Source organism: Poecilia latipinna, unplaced genomic scaffold, assembly GCF_001443285.1.
Source record: "Poecilia latipinna isolate Pla-1442-1.1 unplaced genomic scaffold, P_latipinna-1.0 Scaffold251, whole genome shotgun sequence".
Taxonomy (NCBI): Eukaryota; Metazoa; Chordata; class Actinopteri; order Cyprinodontiformes; family Poeciliidae; genus Poecilia; species Poecilia latipinna.
In genome coordinates this window covers 57338-79573 of record NW_015112867.1, presented here as the reverse complement: position 1 = coordinate 79573, position 22236 = coordinate 57338, and the positions used below count along the sequence as shown (strand labels likewise).

Here is a 22236-nt window from a genome sequence, read left to right as displayed (position 1 = left end):
AGATACAGAAAAGTAACTATTAGGGGTCCACAGATATGAACATTTTTGCTGATATGTATATCCAATGTCAATACTGCTGTTATGGTAGTATTTACCAATGTATTTGTTTTTTGATTACTCAAAGCAGTCAGAATAATTGACAAAATACTCTATTACTAATGTAGTGGTTTACAACAACACCAGTTTTATGTGCCATCAAGGCAGACGCCTGACATTTCTGTTTTTAATCCCAACAGTTTGAACAAATTCTTGTTAGATTTGAGTCACAGGTTTATGTTTGCTTTATGAACAATGTTCAAACAATTTCATTTGAAATAAAGAAAACATTACAAAGTATAATATCCAGTTTCACTGATGATATTCAGTTTCATTTTTCCTTTAAAAATAACAAGTAATTCACCAACACCTTCATTGGACTGGATAAAACACGTAGAAATGTAGAGGTATAATGGAAAACTGAGACATAGCAATGAGACAGCTGCATCACCATGAGTCAAACCGGACTGACTGGATGTCCATCCGACTCCAAGTGACCATCTGATCTGGGAAAATAAGTTGCTATACAGAATCCAATGCAGATAAAAGTATGCAACAACTTTGCCTTCACCAAATGCATTTGAACAGGCTGCATTAGGAGCAGACATAAAGCTTCGATCTGTGGAGGGTTCCCACACATTTTATCTCAATTCCTTCGGATGATTCTGCTTACTGGAGGTCATGCCCCTTTAGTTCTGTAATCCCAGCACACAGGTCTGTAATCTGGGAGGATCACTCTGTATGTGATGTGAAAGGATAGAATGATCTGTAATGGAGGGTTTGTGGTTGCATGTTTATTGCAGAACTACAATCTGGAAAGGGCTATAAATACAACAGGGTGTCTAGCTGAAAACACTAACCTGAATATCAGGAGCTCAGAATAATATCTTACATTAATATTGCCAAATTAAATCACAAACTAGCTGTGGTTCCATTGGCCATACAACTGTCCAAATTGGAATTATGAAAATAGCTTAGCTTAATGGAGACACCAATTTTGAAAAACACATTTTTTGATAAAAGGTTTTGGGCTAGGATGAGGTGGTTTTTCACCTGTATCAAAATTTGTGTATTTTGCAAAATTTCAGTGGAATGTTTTTGCATCACACACGTCACATGATCAAACTACCAGACTTTCCGACTGACAGGAAAGACAAAAGTCAGTGCTGGGAGGATGAAGCCGCTGTATGTTTTTTAATGAGTTATCATGTGAACAATCTTATTCCAGTTAAGTGTGTTCTTTATTTAATGGAAACACCACAATTGTAAAATTGGGTTTTTTCAACATTACCGGAATATCGACAAAGTTTTGCAAACATTTTAACAGAACATCTGACACCAACTGGACTGCCCTCTGTGATCCAGACTTCACTTTGACAAAATCATACTGTGCATTCCAAATTTGGGAATCAGGGGTCTTTATCTTCATTGCATAATATAAAGACTGGTAATAAGACTGGACTCCCAGCCTTGATGTCCAGGTCTAGTCGGAACTATTTTATTTTTGCAACTCGGAGTTTCAAACTCAAGTCGTTATCTCTGTCCTCCAGTTAAAAAATACGGCATTGCTGCTACTATCTGTTTTTTTTTTCTTTTTCTTTTTTTTGAATGTCTGTTGATGTTGATTTTGTGCCAGCATTTCATAATCATGGCCAAAAAAATTTCTGGTTGGTTCAATAATACATTCTCACAAAAAATTATGGGGGATATTAGTGAGGCATGTTTTGCAACCCTACTCTTAGTCCAGACATATGTAGAATCCAGAAGATTGTTGTCACATGTAGAACACAACCAGAACACGTTGGAAATTCCCTCAGGTCCTTCAGTGGTGCTCTTCGCCTCCTGACACCTTCACTGAATAGCTCCTTCCACTTCCACTTACATTGTTGTGCCCTCACTTAAAGGTTGCAAAGACACTGATAGCAACAGCACACTTTCTTTTAAAAGACTCAGGATTTTTTTTATATATAAAATCTCCAGCAACTTTCAATCGTAACCCCACCTCTGCAGCAGAACATGGGAACAGCTTTAGATAAATTCTCTCTGCTACTCTGGGCAGGCGTACATCACCTGCTCTTTGACCGGCCAACATATTTATAGCTTACAGCGATCCCTGATGCCATGGGAACTTCCTCTTACCAATGAGCAATCATGACATCAGACTGTCTGACTGCAGCATGGAACAAATACAGCTGGTCCATAAAAAAAAGACAAAATGGGAAGTCCGCTCTGGGATATTGCAGCTGATGTTGACAACTCTTTAACGGCCCTTCAATCATCAACACAACCGCTCTGAACTGTGCTATCACAGCTCTACTGTGCCCATCTGTTGCATGTTATGAATGCTTCTTCTTTATCTAGCAGTGTTATGTTCTGAAGCAGAATACCAGCACCACCCTGTAGAAAAGCAGAGGAGTAGTTTCTCACATGCTGTCTGTAAACAATTCTCATAGTTCATCTGTTGTATGTGGTATGCGGTGTGTCACGCCACGGTGACAGACCCACAAGCTAAAAATAACCTCTGGTTGGGAAGGGAAAGGAGAGTCCCATCTAAAATATGGAGGAAACATGCGCATTAGAACTGATGAGGGATTTCCTCTGTTCCGAACAGGGTCTGAAAAAGCAGTTCTTGATGTGAAAAAATCATCAACTCTAGAGACGTGACAGCTGAAAGGATTAAAAAAGCAACACCTCAACCTATAATCCAGAATAAAAGTAGAAGAGATAGGAAACAGTCCGACATTTATCAGTCAAGAAACTATTTCTAAGGCTTTGGGAATCCAGCGAACTGCATCGAGAGCCATGTGAAGCAATGATAAACGCTCTTGGATGTGGTTGACATAAAACAGAGGAAGTCAAACATGGTGGTGATAATGTGAAGGCCTGGTCCTGATTCAGAGCTTCAGTTACTGGAAGACTTGATGTTCTTTATGGAACCAGGAATTGTAATTTCTACCAATAAATACATCAGTTTGTGACTTCATGTTCTAGCATATTTGTCTTATGCAGCAGGGCAATGATCTTAAGTACAACAGCAAGTTTACCTCTGAATTAGCCTGGCCATTGCCTTCCTATCTAATTAAGCTCAATACTCATCTCTTTTCAGTGCTCTGTCTGGGATTTCTCCCATTTAGTTAGATTTCTCTGGCAGAATTTTATCTGGGCCAGTCAGCAAACAGAAGAAGGAGTTGTGAATGATTACACTGATTTAGAATCGACATAATCAAACACGCAAACCACAATTTTAGAATTGTAGTTTGCATGTCATTGGAGTTTATCAATAGCAACCCAGTCTGTGTTGGCTACTTTTCCAAATATTGAGCAAGTAAGGTTGGAGCAAGAAGAATGAAAAGACATTTTATCAAAGATGTCGTTCAGCTTGGAAGCTCTCTCTTCACAGTGGAGAATAGTTGTGTACAGTGCACACAATTTATAGTGAAGCTTCCTTCCCGGTTGAGCTGGCCCATACGTATAAGGAGCTGGATTTTACCAGGCTATCTCTAAAGTGGCCTAAAGTGGGAAAAAAAACTTAAAGGTTTTGGAGTGACATTGTCACTTTCAATCTGATCGCAAAAGCTGTGTGGCAATCAGTGCTGCCAATGGTTGCTCTGCAATGTATAGGGTCTTTCCCTTGGTCTCCTGGAGAACCCGCAAATGGAGGCACCAGAGGGGCTTCCAACTCCTTTCAATGCGAATAACCACTGGTTTTTTTCACAGCTTTTTTTTCCCCTTAATAAATCAAACCATCATTTGAATGCTTCATTTTGTTTTTAATCTGGTTATCCCCATCTAAATAAAAATGAACCTCAAACATTAAAGTGTGTCATAAAAAAGTATAAACCTTAAGAAATTTGTAAGGGGGTAGATACTTTTTGACACTGACAATAAGAACAGCTCACTCTTTTCCAGCTCACTCTGTCTATGTTTACTGCGCACCTTCAGAGGCTGCTGTGGAAGTTCATTTCTAAAGCCTCTAATGAGCTGTGACAGCCCACCGAGCACCAAAGACCCCATGAAATATGTGAGGTCAACAGCCTCGGGACAGTGGGGGACTTTGGGCCCGGAGCCACCGAGCATTGTTATATGAAAGTTGTTTCGGCCCACACCTCGCCTTAGGCTGTAGGCCCCGGGCTTTGCAACAGTAGCATCCGTGGATCCCATCCAAACAGTACAGTAAAGAGGGTGAGAGCAGCAGGGCCAATAGCAACAAGCAAGGAGAACACACAGAGCAGGCCCTTGCATTTGCCTGTAAACACTCGGATTTGTTTTAATGGAGGGATGTGGAAAGTACTGACATTTGAGTTTGGGTGATGCTCATGACCCAGTCACCGAAAAGCTGGAGTTGTAGTGCTGGCCAAGTCTTCTTAATGCCAAAGCCTGGGAAAAACATTGCCAAGGAAGACTAATGGAAGAAAAACAACAATTATCAGTCAAAAGCAAATGGATACAAGTAATACGTGCAAAAATCAAAAACAATCATAATTTAGAGGAGAGAATATCTGCTGGGAATAATCGCCATCTATAAATAAATTCAGGAAATGAAAACTGAGGTAGAAGGGCTGTTTTCTAAACTGTGGGAAAGCCTCATAACGACTGGGCTTTAAGTTGGAACTGGAACAGATAAGATGGCTTGACCAAAAGAATTAAAATGCTGCCTGCTTGAATAAAGCTCAACTAATCTGTTAGAAATGTAGGTGCCAAGACACGCAATGACTTACAAACTGATGGAATCGGTTCATAATTATATAAGAATGTAAAATCCTATGCTACTGGAACTGCAATATCGTTGTTTTTCTGACAATGACAATAAAATTCTTCTGATTCTGATTGTTTATGTCTTGGTCAGCTTAACAGGAAATTATGTTGCAGTAATCATAATGACAAAAAAAAATCAAGTTGTTGATTAGTAAATAGAATTAATCAACAATTTTAGCATACAAATGTGCTGCAAAGGTTCCTTAGATGTTTAGATGTTTGGAATTTAATAGAAAATGTGAGACCTAGAGGTTTCTCGCTAGAACCTTCTGTTTCTAACCTTCATCCCATTTTTATAAGAGATCGACCAATAATCATCTGGTGACTGGAATCTGCAAATTTTTAGTTTGTGCCACAAGGTCACAACAACAACAGTCTTTGTTGTTCAGCTACTACTGAGTGAAGAACTTAACTATTTTCAGCACCAATGAGGAGTTTCAAATAAAAACAGTGGGAGGCTTCAACAAAGGAACAGTAATGTGTCAATTGACTATAAAATTGTGCAAACTGGAATTACAAAAATAAGTTTGTTTAATGGAAACAAAGTAATTTAAAAACAAAAAAAACAACAAAAAAAACATGTTCTTTCATAAAAAAAATAAGTGTTTGTGCTCGGAAGAGGTGTTTTTTTAGTTGTATCAAAATTTGTGTATTTTGCAAAACTGAAATGGAAACACTTATCACACCATGCGAGTCATGCTAGTTTGCAAACAGTAGTAAAGTGCTTATTTGTAGGTCCTGATCTCCTTGGACATTATGTAGCTACACCAGAAGTCTCATCAACAATATAGTTAGTCATTTGAAAGTGTTGAGTCTATAGCAATTCAACGCAGACAACGATTTCCCAAAAGCTCCACTCCCAAGTATAAGAGGCGTGCTGCTGAAATGTGTAAGTTGCTGGCGAATAGATGAACACCAGCGCCGTGACCGAAACATGAACGGATCTCATGTATTTACATTCATCGCCACCATAATTTTTAATGACTTATCACATGAACATGTTTATCCAAGTGGGTTACTGAAGTGTGAATTTAATTGAATTCATTTGATGGAAAAAGCATAATTGCAAGTTTGTGTTGTTTGGACATTAGAATACAGAAAAAATTGTGCACACATTTGTGCAGGAAATGGTACGACTGTCTTGACGTGGTTTATTCAGGCTGCATGACAGCAAGATATTTGGCAGATCAAGGCTGAAAAAAAAAAAGCTTCAATATATTTAATGATCAAAGGAACTATTTCATGGAATTTCAGCACCGGATCACTTTACAAAGTGGAGTAAGAGATTTTAGGCATACTTAAATAGCTGGGCAATTTAATGATTCACAGTTAATCATCATACAGTGGCAGAAAACATGTATGTTACTGTTCATCAGCGTATAAAATTAATGCAGTTTAAAAAAAGAAAAAAAAAACTAACCACATTTCTAAATGTTGGAAACAGAAAGACAAAGAGGAAAAAAAGGTTCCTGTGATCAGAAAGTATTTTATCATATCCCCCAAGAGTTTTGGCACACTTAGAAAGAGCTTGCTGAACTACGTAGTTTTCCATGCCCACACCCTAAAACCCTCAGCCTGAAGAGAACTGCTTTACTCAGCATGAAGTGCAAAAGCTTTCATGGCAAAATGCAAACTAGGAGCTGGCAGGGCCAAATTTTCTTCATTCTGTAATTAAAACAGGAAGTTTCAATCGTGAAACATCTCATATGACGCAGCAAACATGCTAACATATTGTCTCCATATATTAAGGGTTCTCCAGTTCTTGGCAATTGCTCAAATGTTGCCACCGGCTCGTGGCAGAAATGATCAAGCTAGAGTTAAATGTCAAAAGGAAGAGAAAGAAATTAGTTTGGCTGTAGCAGACCACAATTGTGGGAAGTGTGGTTCCATTAGCAGAAATGGATTGCAATTTGCTCGTTTAAGTGAGCAGCATCTGAACTGATGCTCTATAATTTCATTTTGTCACCAAAGTTGAGGACAGAAAAATTGGCACCATGAAATTAATACCAAACTGGTATCTGGAATGAATGGGCTACTTTCTGCCTCAGCCTGAAGGGACCACACAATGCTGTAGATAGTATGCCCACACAGTGACTCGCAAAAGTGTCTCAATGTAATTAATGGAAATTCAATGTGGTGGGCCATCACAAAGTAGTGTATAATTGTGAAGTGCAAGTGCAGCAAACCTTTGGGCTACTTTCCACCAGCGTTGTACATTTAGACACCAAGTCTTTTGCTCAAGTCATTCCAACTGGATTAAGAGTGCCAGAGGAGGTTTTCTTAAAAGTCTTCCCACAGAATGCAAACTGCACTTTAACTGCATTCTTCCACATGAATAGTAATCAAGAAAATGCAGTTCATGTATTTAAAAGGCCCAAAATATCATACAACACAAGAAAAATTAAGTTACAAATAGTATTACCAAAATTTTAGAGGTTAACAGCTTGCAGTTCTCTCTGTTCACAATTATTACAAAGTCTGACCTCCGGATGCCAATTTTTTTGTCTGAAAAGTTGCTAAATATAGCAAAAAAGATGCCAAGATGGCAACAGAGGGATGACTATTGCTAACCAAACAGATGCTGATGTGACCTGCCGTGTGGGCCTGTCGATCTGCCCTCCTTCTCACGATGGAGCAAACGGCAACAGAAGCGAATTTTCAGATCTTTGCAGAGATAGATAAGATCCATTTCACATGAAAGTACAGCATGATGTTTCAACCACCATGTCAGTGGTGTGCTTTAACTGAAATGCAGCATGGTAAATTCTCTGTACAGTGCTTCATCAAGTCCAGAGGACCCCAAAGCACTTCAACCAGTCACACTGATGGCAGTAAGCTACTACAATGCAGCCACAGCTGCCATACTTCAAACAGATATTCAAACCTGCAACTCCCCGATTATGAAACAAGCTCCTACCATTGCTGCCACCATCGCCCCACATGGCCGTACCTTTTTCAGCAAGTTTTACCGTCTCCTCTATACAACTTGCGGCAAACTATAACTTGACCTCTTTCAAAATTCAGAGCCTGCCTTAGCATCCCCTACCACTGAGCTTAGCAGGTTTTCTGGGGGAAACCTTGTTGTGAAACAGTTGAAGGAATATGAATACATTGCTCATAATCAACTTTCACCACTGAGGTGTTAAAATACAAGTCAAGTAATTGAACTGACATTAATCCAGACTGTCCACTACACCTGAGTTTGTGTGTTGCAGAATGACTTTCAGATCAGTATGTTCAGATCACTAACATTATGAGAGGCAGATGTACGGGTTTGGCCTTTCTCCATTTCCGTTGGCTTCATTGGGGTCAATGGGCATCTCTCTATCCTTTAGTTCACATGCAGACACAGAGAGTCTCTCTCTCTGTGTGTGTGTGTGTGTGTCCCTCCGGTGTGTTGAAGGGGTTCTCTGTCTGCTGGGTAGGGGGGGGTTGAATAGTGTCCCTTTCACAGCTCTCCGACCAAGTGGCTGCAGTAAACGGACACAGGATAAAAGCTACTTCCCTTAAAATGAAAAAGAAAGACTACACATAGGCATCTATCATGTGCAAACGCCCACACATACGCTCAGCTCAGGCCGTTTTATGACAGGATCCATTCACCCTGAGGGCAGCGGTGCCTTCATTGGGAAAGCAGGTGTTGGGCCTCCCCTGCTTGCTCCAACACGTCCCGTGCTACTCCAGGATCCACTGTAAAAGCCGTAGGGGGTTTAATTCCTTATAATCCATTGCTAATGAGCTGCCATTATCTCCAAGTCTATAAATGACGATCATTCACCGCAGCAGTTTAACAAAGTGGACCATCAGCGAATGCCAAAAAGGCCACTCCTGACATTACAAGCACTTCATCAACGTGTTAGAGTGAAAAGGAGGAAACAAGGCCCTGCTAACAGTAGTTTTATGGATCCTCAAAGCGAGGAGCGGCAATAAATAATTAAACAGTCAATCATAGAACAGAGATTATCTGAACACAGCCCTAAGGAAGCAAGAAGCCACAGTGCATTAGCAGCTTTAAACATAGCACAGTTAGAGTCTATGATATACAATCAGAATGGTGTTTGAATATCGTTTTATACTCTAACTCAGCTTTACACTTCTTCACAACAGAATCAACAATGTATCCTGACGTTTTCTTGTTAACAATTATACACTCAGATCCTCAAAAAACAAAAGTTTGTGACAAACATGTCAGTGGTCATGATAAATTAACATGACTTAAATTAAGTCAATTAACAAACCAACTAATGTTGTCCTTGTAAACATTTTTAATGTTTATTCCAGTGGTGTCAAAACATTTTGAAATATGGGCAAATATCAAGTTTAAAGTTCTCATGGGAAACAAAATTATGAATCAGTAACATGCTCAACAGCACAAGCAATATTTGTAAATTTAAAAGTTTTCAAATTTTTGGGGAAGGTTGGCTGAATATTTTTTGTGTATTCTTAGAAAAAACTGGATTTTAGTCACTTTTTAACTAGAAATATTTGCTACATTTAAAAAATCTGTTAAGTACAATATGACAAGTTGATTGCTATTACTGTATGCTGCTAACATTATACATTTCCTTCTTCTGAAGAAAATGTGTAATGTATATGTATGTTATGTTGACCCTCAGAAGGGTCAACAAAATGCAAATGCCAACACAATAACAAAAAAGTACAATGGATGTTATGCCAGAAAGTTAGTCAGGAATTGTATGCTAAAGCTGACCATGTTAAATCAGAAATTATGCTAAAATGGAAGCTATGCTAGCAACTTTCAGAATAAGAATCTCTTCCATTGTCATTGTGCATTAAAAGCACAATGACATTTTAAAAATGGCAACTTTCAAAGGCAAGTCAAATAATTGAGTGAAATAAAAGCAAATATCTCAATAAATATAAAAAATATAGTAGAAACACAGATCAACCGGTATGTTAAGGAAAATAAATAAATGATCAGGTTTTAGATGGATAAGCTGTTTTAGAATCACTTCCTTTGTTGTTTTTTTGTTGTGTCATGGCTTTTGCATTTTGTTGACCCTTCTGAGCCACCGTACTGCATTGTCCCATGTTACTCGTCTCCTCCACTGTTTCTTGAACCAATTTCGCTCACATTAAGGCCCCAATAATAAAGTAAACATTTTCATTTCTCAGGTATCAGCAGATATTTGAAGTAATGCTGTGTGTTACATGTGCTTATGTGCAGTATGAGCATTCCTTCTGAAACGGTGGACATGTTTGCTCACCGTTACACATCAACTGTACATTTCAAATCAGAAGTATTTTTCTCTGGCCTTTATTTATCTTAGCTTCCTAAATGTGTTGAAGCCGTATTAAAACAGAACTTATTCCTGTTATTTTCAGTATCACTTGTATGAAAACAACCTAACCCAGTCTATCCTACCTGGACCCCACATTTCCTGACATGACATCTGAGCGCATTTAGAAAACATTTGATGATGTAGAATAATAATAATACAAAACGCAATACTCCAGACAGGGTGACCCGTCATGCAGATATGATGGACAGGAGCTGATGGTGCAGTAATTCAACATTCAACAGGCGGAAGGATCAAACAGCATCAATAAGAAAGGTGGTGGTGACTTAATGAGAAAGAAAGAGCAAGAACAAGTATGACTGACAGAAGCAGCTGAGGCTCCATTGAACTTATTACAGCTATGGTCCACAGGCTGCACTGAAAATTGGCAACACATAATGCTGATTAAATGTCCCTTGAACTCAGCCTCGCTTGTTTTTTTGTGTTTTCACTTAACAACGAAAGAGAGAATGTTAGAAGGGTGGAGGTCAGATTAAAAAAGATCCTGTTGACAGAGGAAGACAACAGCAGAGCGAGGAGGAGCCAATAAATCATGCCACAATTACAGACTTCAGTTCTCAGGCCTGTCGGAGAGCCCAACTTAGGATGACAACATCAGAATACCCAAGGGTTGAATGACAAAGTACAAATGTAGCCTTCTAGAAAAAAAAAAACTGCTTTTCATTGTTTTTTTCCTTTGTTTTGTGACATGCAAAAGATTCTGCAAGATAAAGATTGTAAATACATTTATTTCATACTTAACTGATCAATGCTGATGTACTATGCATGCTCTTTCATTCTCACAGCCTGGGACGGCATGTCTGGACATATCCTTTTAAGTAACTCGAAAGAGAGAACATGTGACCCCTGTCCTGGCGTCACTTCACTGGCTGCCTGTATATTTTAGGATTAATTTTAAAATTCTTGTGTTTGTTTTTAAATCACTGCATAATCTTGCCCTGGCTTACCTCTCTGAGCTTCTTCACCCCTATATACCCTATCAGTCTCTCAGGTCAGCAGATCAGCTGCTCTTGGAGGTACCAAGATCCAGAAGGAAGCTCAGAGGGGACAGAGCTTTCTCTGTCATGGACCCCAAGTTATGGAAGGACATGCCTTTGCAGGTTAGAGAGGCCCCTTCACTGTCCACTTTTAAAGCTCGTCTTAAAACCCATCTATTTTACTTGGCTTTCAACTCCAGCAGGATCTAGTTTTAAATTGTATGTTTGTTTTTAAACTGTAAGAGTTTTTATTTTTTTTTATTGTTATGTTGTGTTTTAATGTACAGCACTTTGTATCAGGGGTGGGTGTTTTAAAGTACTTTATAAATAAAGTTAGTATGGTATGGTAAATAGCTTCCTCTCACTTTATTTTATAAACCCCACTGATGGCTAACAAAATGGCTAACTTTGGCTAACTTAACTAACAGCTCTACACCAAACTTGCTGCCAACAGCAGCAAAAGTTGAACATTCCAACTTTCTTGTGTTGCGTTGCTAGCCCACATGTGCACATCTACGTGCACGAGCTCAAAAATTCACATGTGCAAATTTTGCCAGACGCTTGGCTGGAGCAGGGCAAGAGATTGTCGCCTCATTGCGCAAGTTCCATAGGAAACGAAGTTAGGGAGCAACGTCTCCTGCACAAGATGACATCGCAGCGTCAACTAGAGCTCCTGATGGTCACGGCCCACCCACATTCTCATGTTCACACCCACATATGGTAAGTGTCCTGTACTTGTACAGTGCTTTATCAAGTTCATAGAACCCCAAAGCACTTTACACTACAGTCAATTACTCACCGTAATGGTGGCAAGCTACTAGATAGTAGCCAGAGCGGACAGGAGCAACGGTGTCTTGCACCAGTGCTACCAAGCCCATTACCACCAGTTATGGTGAATGAAGTGTCTTGCCCAAGAACACAAAGAACAGAGTGAGACTTGACAATGGAGAAGGCTGCATGAATAAAGATCTGATCTGGTATTGCTGATTTAGCACAAGAAATGAAATGATAAACATGAAAAGTGGTCTAATACATCTATTATGACAGATATGAGAGGTCTTGACACACAGGGAGCAACGAACAACAGCAGATAAGACCACAGAATGTATTTCATTAAGCTAAAGCTAGAAGGCTTAAGCCAAGTCAAAGGCATTTAAATTCAGAACAAGTCCAGCTCAAGTGGTATCTCTGTGCCAGTCTGACGGTTTAAATTCAGGCTGACCATATGCTGGTATGAAACATGATGTCATCAAGCACGCGCTGCCAGAGTCATTGTGTGGCAGAATACTAACAAGGAGGTGGGGTGAGACGAGCATGTGCATTCATGTGTTTGTGGCTGGCCTGCATACATTACCACCTACTGCTTGTACAGCCACCTCCCAACTGAGCTGAGTCTGCACACACACACACACACACACACACACGGCTGCCTCTTCTTTCAGCGCTCAATAGACTGAGAAAGTCCTTTGTCGTCCTTCGTTGTTGTGACGACGTGCTTCAGTCCTGTGAATAGAGTTGTGGTCCAGCTTTCCCAATCAGTGGGCATTTGAATCAGTTTGTCACACTGTCTATGGACGCTTGAGCGCCTCTGCCTCACTGAAAGGCCAGTGATGTTGCTCGGTGGCTTTTTGTTTGTAATGATAAAAAAAATAATCCTTTCAGCCTTACTTTAGAGACATCTGGGAACGTTAAATACAATTTTCAGCCAGGATATTAGATTAAAGAGCAGAACTGAAATGGAAAAAAGCTGTATCCAGACAATTTCTGCGGCAATAAACCAGAATCTAACGAAAACAGCAATAAGCCTGCACCCAGGCTGGAGGATGCTTTCTGCTTTCCAGACACCAGTTTTAGAACTTTTATCACTATGAATCATGCAGTGTGTTTTCTCAGAAGGGTCTTGAACAAGAATAAAGAGCCCTTCATCTATTCCCAGAGGAACCCATTGCTGGCTGTTGAAACACTGGAGTGTGAGAATATGATTTGTTTTATTCATGGGGCTCGTGACCCCTGGCAAACCCCTGACTCATAACATGCTAAGTGGAGACAGCCCAGCGTCCCCTTCTGTCTCACCCATCTCAGCATAACCTCCTCTTGGTCGTCTCTCCCTCTCTCTGTCCCCATGCCTGGTATCCAAGGCGCCTCTCTAGATGCCGTGCATTTTCTGAATGTTTAGACAGGGATTCTGTGCTGCTGTTGTCCAGCAGCAGCATTTATCACCACGCCAAGTTCCCTGACCAAAGAAATGTATTATACAACTTCAACTCAATACAGTTGTGGGTGCATTCACACCAGCCCTGTTTAGTCCACTTTAATCAAACTTTGGTTTGCTTGCCTAGAAAGTCTGGCTCCTTTGGGGAGGGGTGAATGTGCAGTCAAACTCTATCCGCCTACAAACTTAGCCTGTTTGGTTGAAGTGAACTCTGGCACCATTTGCATGCATATGTGAACACCAAGTAGACCATAGACCTCTCCAAAAGAAGGTCTATGGTCCAGAGCATTCTGGGTAAATACAACTGAAACAAATGCAAAGTCTAGTGCTAGTGGGAGAAATGACTCAAGGTCCTTTACCAAAGACAAAAGTGAAATCCTACATCCGCTAAAATCTGACCCCACTCCATATTTGTTTTAATTTTGCAAAAAACAAGTTGTGTTTATGTCTTCAGAGGTTTTCATGTAATTTCCTTCAGTGGTTATTGGCGCAGCGCCCCCAGAGGTGACAGGGGTTTGGCGAGACGTTTTTCAAAGTGTTTGAGTTTTTTGACACAATGCATCTGAAAATGCAACAATATTTCATTTTTGGTCCCCAATCTAACCGAGTCTACCAAACTGTCAGGTGTGAAAACACCATTGGAGTGAGCTGTTAACAGAACACCATAAACTTTATGAAATTATAAAGCTCTAAATGTAAAATAGCATTAATGAAAACGAGAATGACAAACATTTAAGAATACACCCTCTTTTAGTTCAATATTTTTTATGCATCAGAGCCAAAACATTATCTAGTTTGGTACCTCCAAATTAAACATTTTTTTTTTATATTCCGGTCACCAAGGTGATGTTCTGGTGTATAACACTCTGGATGTGAAATAATGTACTTTCTTCCTGCCAAAACAGAAGATGTGATTAATTATCATAAGCAGTGTTTCCATTTAACAAAGTTGAGGTGCTGACACAAACTTATAATCTCAATGGCAGTCTGATAAAAGAGCTGGGTTCATTTTAATTTCACACTAGTTTCTCTAAATCTGTGTCGAGAAATTTGTGAAAAACCCCAACCTCTTTTTCTTTTCTTTTTTTCCAGCATCTTGGTTCTAGAGAGTGGTGCTATCTGACAGTTGAAGCACTGAGAAAACAATATAACAAAGCCCTGCATTAATATTTCACAAGCTTGGCCGGTCACTTGGATGTGCCGAGGCTGCCTACTTTCATCCCGGATGTGTTTTATCTGCAGCCAGGGTGCCCAGGCTGACATAAAACCACTGAAGCTTTAAAAAACGGAGCAGTGACAGGCGTTCCTAATCCCCATTTCTCTCACAATCACCCTCCATGCTCTTACAGATTTTTTTTAAGTCATTAGGTGGCTGCTGGTGGGTACTTCCTGGTAATGTGGTCTTAGCATTACTGACTAACAGCTGGTTGTTCAACACTATTCTTACACACATGAACCACTGGAAGCAACAGCTAAATTCATACAGTAGATTGGGTTATGTTGATATGATTCAGGTGTAATTTGAAACTGATTACAAATGAAGTGAACACTTCATTTAATAACACATCTGACATGTCACACTTATTGATTTGGAAATCATAGTTAGTTGAGGAAACAGAAAACTGAGTTTGGGAAAAGCAAGCTTTTGGTTTTGTCCCCCATCCCCAAAAAGCTAAAAAAATTAAAATTAAAAAGCAGAGCTTTCTCCCTCCAGAAAATTTGCCAAAATTCATCTACCACTAATCTGCCATATTTTTGTGATAAAATATGACCAGGTAATTATGTTTTTTTAGACAGCGTTATACTTAAATGTTGTCTAAAAACACAGTAAAATACAATTTCAACAAATACTATAAATTTTTGTGCACATCATTAAAATCTTAAATAGGATTTTAAAACAAGGTATGTAATGTTGGTTAAAGTAAAAATAAATTCAAACATGTTACCTAAAATGAACAATGATACTAAATATTCTAAAGGTACAAATTTCAAGTATTTGTTGCTTAATGTTTTATTTTGTTTCCCTAAATTCTTTTGATTAGTACCGTCTGCTGCTTGGTCCAGTATTTTGATTTGCCGTTTGTGATGTGTGCTGCTATTCATCCAAGTGAATGCAATATCTGAATTAAAATCCTGTCTGTGATTGCCAGGTCGTGTGGCTCATTTGCATAAACTTTATCAGCTTGCAAGCGCAGTCACAGAGACAAGCGCGTGCCAGAACAGGTTAAGATGTAAACACATAAGCCACATTATTCTTTGACCACAAACATAGATGCGCTCACATCAGTCTCACTGCGCGCTCAGGTTGGTGGCGCCAATATAACGTCACACATTCGACTGGTCTTACAATTAATAAATGAGATTAATAAAAGCTTGCCCAATAGACTTTTCTGGGATTTTAGCAGAAATGTGACGCCATACACTCAGGGTGTCAAGCTCATCTTCATTTTGAGGCACATCAATATCATAAATGTCCTCAAGCTGTTAAAATGTTGCATGTTTCTCTGCACTTGCCATTTTTTTCTTTCTCCAAAAGTTCAATAATATTTAACATCCTTTCACGTGAAGTAATGTATCACAATACAAATTAAAACAGATTTGATTTGGTAAAATAATATTGAAGCACTTATCTTGAAGTTCTACATCTGAGATATTTCAAAAATAGTTATGGCAGGTTAGATTTGTCCTGTCTTGGTACCAAAAAGTCCCTAAAATAATGCAATAGTTTTGAAAATATTGTTGTTGTTTTTTTTTACTGGTGTTTTTTTCAACATCATAATTATTTTGGCCTATTAAACATTTATATTATAATTTCATTTATGTAATAAATGCAATTATTTTCAATTTTATATTTTATTTTTTAATGGTCATTGAAGTACTGTACTAACAATATGTGTGATTGCTTTATATAATTTATATAATTTCTCACCTTTAAGCACACACTTCTCCAGCTACTCAAAGAGATGATTCAACAAAAAAGGTAAAATTCAATGGTCAAGAGACCATTTACTGCTCTTCAAGTGCAAAACACTTGAAGAGCCAATGGCCTAATGACCAAACCCAATGACTACTTTGAATCATTACTTCATTACCTAAAATGACCAAAATTGCAATATTTTTCATAACCAAGCAGCCCTAATTTGTACACTGCAAGAAAACCACGAAATGCTAACAGTCAGCAGCTAACAATGCATAAATTAGTGCATGCTTTGTAGCTAAAATGAAGAATTAGGACACCGTTTGTTGTTTTTCTGGCCTATACTTGATCAAAACACAAAATTGATTAAAAAAAAAATCTTAAAATGTTTTCATAAAAACAATACCTTATCTCAAGAGACCAGTAATAAAAAAAGGTAATTACAAACACAAAGGGATGTTAAACACAAAATACCTTAGCTCATGATATTTCATAGAAATTTGTATTTTTTTTCCATGCCAAACAAATTAAAGTCTAGTTGATTTGGCTTTCTAACAGATTGTTTAGGAAGAGTGGGCAGGTGGGAATGCTATCGTGGCCTTCTGTCAACATAATGTGATGGACAGCTTCATTAGAAAGAAAATAGTCCCCCCACCACTGCAGAGACATGCCTTTGTCCCCCCCTTGGCTTCCCGGGATTGGGCGAGAGGACAAACCGAGCGGGTCTTTTAGAGTGGGAGGTCTTCAGTTGTCAAATGCTTAATAGACTGTGCTTTCTCCATCTTGCTCAGGAACACGCACAAAACAAGTACGTACACACATTATGCCTAATACTTGGGAGACATTACCGTGCTTTCTGAATGTGTGGCAGAAAAATCAAAGATGATTGATGAGTGGAGCCTGCCTGCGCTCGAGGACAGAGGTGCGTGATTGTGATCTGGGGACAAAAACAACTCATTGTGAAAGGTTAAGTATATGATAACAGGAAGGAACTGAGAAGATTTTACATGTCATTAATCAAATGAGCAAATGCCTCGTTTTCCCAAGTTGACGCCTCTCTCAATCAATGACCAACAACGTCATTGTCCTATTGTGGGAATCAGCTGTCCTAACATTTATTGTCATATTGTCCCAACTTGAACATCAAGCTTAAAGGCCTTTCTGTTGTGATGAAATGCTTTCTTTGAGATGGGAAGAGTGCTGGATTAGAAGAAAGTCTGAACTACACAACCTCTGAGTCTCTAAGAGGTTGTGTGGTTGCAAATCAGCAAAATCTAGACAAATGCCAAAACCAAACTGCACCAGGAAGCATTCAGAGGTCTTTGTTCGAGAGGGGGCATAGGCATGGACCCAACACTAATATGGCTAATGGCTTAGGGAACCCCACTGCTTCTCTAATTGAAGCTGGCTCACTGACGTCCAGGGTGTAGAGAGAGGGAGACTGAGATAAGAAACAGCCAAGGAGCGAGAGGGAGAAACTGGGGCAGGGGTTAGGATAAGGTTTAACTGTGATCTGGAAAAGCAAGAAGGGGAGGGGGTGTAAGGAGCCTGCAGGTGTGTGTGTGATGGGGAGGAAGGGGGTGTACATAAGGACTGGATAGCCAATCATGATATTCCCCGAAGGCTCAGGACACCTGGGATCATCAATGATTGATCAAAATGAAAGGTTTAACCATGAAAAAGATTGGTTAAAAAGAAAAAAAAAACAAAAACAGGAACTCGAAGAACGAGACTTACAAAGGAGCTGTGTGTTTGCGTGTGTGCGTGTGCGTGTGAATGTATAAAAATAGATGAGGAAGTTCTACTAGGAACAAAAAACAAACATGATAAAAAATAAAAAGCAACAGTGATGAAAAAGAAATACAAATTACATTAAGAACCAGACAAAAATGACACATTGTGTGACCTGCAGAAAAAAAAAAAAAAGGGCTGACGTTGAAGTAAAAACAGCCCCATCAAAGGTTTTGGATGTACTCAGACAAATAGAATCTTGAACTGATCCAAACGGATCAGTTCAAGATTGCAGAGTGGTGCAATTTACTGTAGCGTACGGATGTGGAACTCCTCAAATTTGAAAGGAAGTATGTCATTGCAGTTGAAAAAACCTGCAGTGTTTGAGAAGTTCAACTATATTATTAGTTACAGGAAAATGTTTTGAACAGTTTCCATACGGGACATTCTGTACAGACTGCACTTCTATTATACCAACCTGAGGGGAGCTTATAACAAGAGAGATGAAAGTCATTTTCTAGAATGTGTTCATAGTCTACTGGCTATGATACTCAATTGATTGGTTGGTACAAGGAATTGTATTGTGGAACAATAGAGACTGATTTCTGAATTTGGAACCAATGTCTCGTGTTTCATAGGAATTTATTTTCAGCAAACATCACACATATATTTATCACATGTGAGATTGAGCAGTTTCGTACATCTGCATAATAAAAAATTATAATGCAGTAGAACCCCTCATATTTGTGGCTTAATATTTGTGGAATCACGTTTGCAAATTTTTCTGTTTAATGAAAGTCCACATTATTTGCAGACTTTCTAAAATATTTAAAAGAAAATGGCTACATTTCAATTGCAATTGTGTGTAAAACTTCATCAATGTTCTGCTAATGCCGAAATACACAATTTCACAATGGTGGTGTTTCCATTTACTAAGCAATTAAAATCCCACGTAAATAAGTGTGTTCACTTGATAAGTCACTGAAAAACATGCCACCCCATCATGCTCCTACCACTTCCTGTTGTCTTCATCTTTTCTGCCAATAGTAACATCCAGTTTTTGATAAGTAAATCATGTGAATCATGATGTGAAAAAACTGTTTCCATTGCAGTTTTGTGAAATACACTAGTTTTGATACATGCAAAAAAAAAACACATCGTCCTAGTGCAAATACATATCAAAAAACGTGAGTTGTTTCAAAATTGCTGTTTCAGTTAAGCAAACTTTGTAATTTCAATGTGTGCAATTTTATGGTCAATGGAAAGATGCTGAATTTGGTGCCTTTCAGTAAAAAGCCGACTTTTCTAGATTTCAGAGATAAACTTGTTGACATGCTTACTTCCTTCCATAAAAACAACACAATGCACATGTCTCAATTTAAACTAATATCCTTTCAGGTCTCTAGAGGATTTTTTTGACTCTTCTATAAGATTAGCACGCCTGGTTAGATTGCCAGAACATCTCCAGTAATACACCTTTTTGGATAAATCTCAACATATGCCTTGCATATTTTTGATAGTTGTTTGAATCTAAATTAGGACCGTGCATGGGTTAGGCTGTAAACATATTTTAATTGGCATAGTTTGGACACGAAGCACTGAAACGTGTAGTTCTCAGGGGGATGGCTTTTGAGTAAAGCAGATTGGCCTCCAGGGTTGCCTGGCATTGTTGCTGAGTCTCCGAATAAAGACCCAAATCCACTCCCTCTGTCAGGACTGCTGCTAAGAAATACATTATTAATGAGAAAAGGCTGACTGATGCTTGGGATTAATTACAGTAGCTTTGAGAAAGCCCCCACCCCCCTCCACTCTCCAACCACTCTTATTTTTGCTTTTTTTTTTCAACCCCCAAAAAGGCTGCATCTAGATTCTTATAAAGGCTGAAAAGACTGATAGGGAAGATCCACTTCTCCATCAATCACACATAGATGTGTGATTTATGCCCATTATGCTATAAGTGATGCTCTGGAGCATTTTTAACATAATGTTTATTGACAAAAACTAACATGAGTTGAAATCCTGTATAAAATAGATTTATATATATATATATATATATATAAGCAAAAACAGTCAAATGGATACTGCTGCAACATTCAATTGGTCAGTAACTGCAGATGCTGATTTTCCCTAGATTGGGTCTGACTGGTGACTGAATTTTTCTTTTAATTCATCAACAGGCCTGTCACAATAAGCAATAAATCAATGAATCACATGATAAATTAAAACCTTGATCATTTCTATTTGCATGATTTATCATTTGTCTTTGTTCTCTTTTTCTTTCTACCAAAACTGAATGACAAAAGTCTTTAGTCTGGTGCTTTGAACACTGTGTTTGATCATTTCTAATAGAAAAATCTAAAAATGAGCAAACCTGAATTAAAACTATTACACAATTAAAGTTTAGAAAAGTTGTGAAAATATAGAAAGAAGCATTTTCAAACCTGTGTTTGGTAAAGAAGACATCAAATGGATAGGCCAAACATGGACTGAGATACTTTACACCAGTAACAGATTATTTAGTTTCAATTTGTGAAACCTCTACTTCATTGGTAAAACATACGGTTCAATATAGTCAACCATATTTGAAGATTATAGGTGTTCTACAGAAATGGCAAAGCTTTTATGTTTGATTATATAAACCATAATTCCCATGTCCTTTTTCAGCTTGTGAATCACCTGTTAACTACGACTGACCTTCTGTGCACACCAACCAATTAATTACTTCCAAATCAAACCAAATCAGATAAAATACAACAGACCTATCGTTTTATTATCATTTGGCCATCTGGTTACATGAGAGGAGAATAATTTCTTCCTATACGAAATGAATGATACCTTACTTTAAACTTTAAAGTGGACAACATTAAACGATAAATAATTAACACTTCCTTGGTGTCCCATAAAGCAGACATGTTCTGGGAACAATTTTTGTCCATATAAGTCAATAACAAAGGCCTGGACAAAAGGTTACAACGGGGTGATCACCATCCAAAAGCAGCAGAACCTCATCCTTCCCATTTATCATCCTTGAAGCACACAAAAGACGGCAAAAAAAAATAAAAAATACTCATTGTCGCTCAGGGGGAGTTGTTGTTAGTTTCAATTAGCGGAGCCAACATCTGACATTGGGACGCAGGAGTCTCTATTGATTGGCTGACGCTATAGAAATGCATGTGTCAAGGGCAACTGGGGTCAAACTGTAGATCCCACAATAAGAAAAAAAAGAAAAAGATACAAAGAATGACATGAGAGAGGGGAATAAAGGCAGGCAGACAAGGCCGATGTAGACAGGATTCTGTAAAGAAAACGAAGATCCATTTAGACAGAAGGAAGAGAGTATAGTATAACCTGCTGCAGGAATATCTAATTAAAATCCTTCTGGATCCCAGAGAAAGCAGCAGAGAATGGTTAAAGCTTGTGTAGAACCGGGAAAGATTGCAGAAGTGTATTTGAGAGCCTGGCAGGAGGGGCGAACCGGCAGCTGAATAAACAGACTTGATCCAACCACTGTTCAACTAATGGACCGGCCGTCCACCTAGGAGCATTACACTGGTCTGTTTCTGATATTGCCAGCAACCACTTTAATGTGAAAGCCCAACCTCCTGATAATAGGCATGATGCACAACCTGTGAGCAGACCCTGGTGTGCACCAAGAATAACAAAGAAGAGGACCCACCTGGAGACGGCGCGACCAGCTACCATCTGTCTGCAAGTCAGGGCATCATGTAGCCAGGTACAATTAACGGTCTCTATGGCAATGAACTTGGTCTACCTCTAGCCAAATAACTCTTAAATGAAGGTGTTTCCCCCAGTATATAATGGTACTAATCTGAAGAAACGCAGTCATTCCCATGCTGTTACACTTTGAGCCCAAGATTAGTAATTTTTAAGCTTTATAACACAAAGTCACTTGTATGGTTTTTAAGACTTATGTCTGAACTAACAAACTGCTTATGCCTAGTTCACATGGCATGGTTTTTATTCCGATAATCTTAAGGATGTTCCAATTATTGGGATGGCTGTTAAGATAATCTTAAGCGATATTCCTGTTGTGTGTAGTGTGTTGAGAGTCTTCAGGTCCATTTGCTGACCTAAAATCAGGGATATTTAATATGTCGGATCACTAGCAGAACAAGTCAGCGTTGGGTCAGGGGGCGGGGCCAATTACCGGGCCCCTAACCAATCACCAGTTTCACTCCCTTACGTGGAGTGAAACTGAAACTGTTGAGCGCGCGCGGGGGGGGGGGGGGGGGGATTTAAATTTTAAAACACCCTTCTTAACAGGCG

General features: G+C 38.9%; 1 protein-coding gene across 2 annotated transcripts in view; it reads right to left on the bottom strand.

The window, feature by feature from the left end:
* The window catches only part of LOC106947660 (plexin-B1-like), a 95430-nt gene that overhangs the window by 49404 nt on the left and 23790 nt on the right, over positions 1-22236 (bottom strand). Inside the window, exon 2 of one of the 2 annotated variants that reach the window (XM_015032810.1) lies at positions 4332-4413. The exons of the other annotated variant lie outside the window; for it this stretch is intronic. Within the exon in view, the coding sequence (XP_014888296.1) occupies positions 4332-4354 (23 nt within the window). The 5' untranslated portion in view covers positions 4355-4413. The remainder of the gene's footprint in view (positions 1-4331; positions 4414-22236) is intronic. 2 annotated transcript variants of the gene reach the window in all.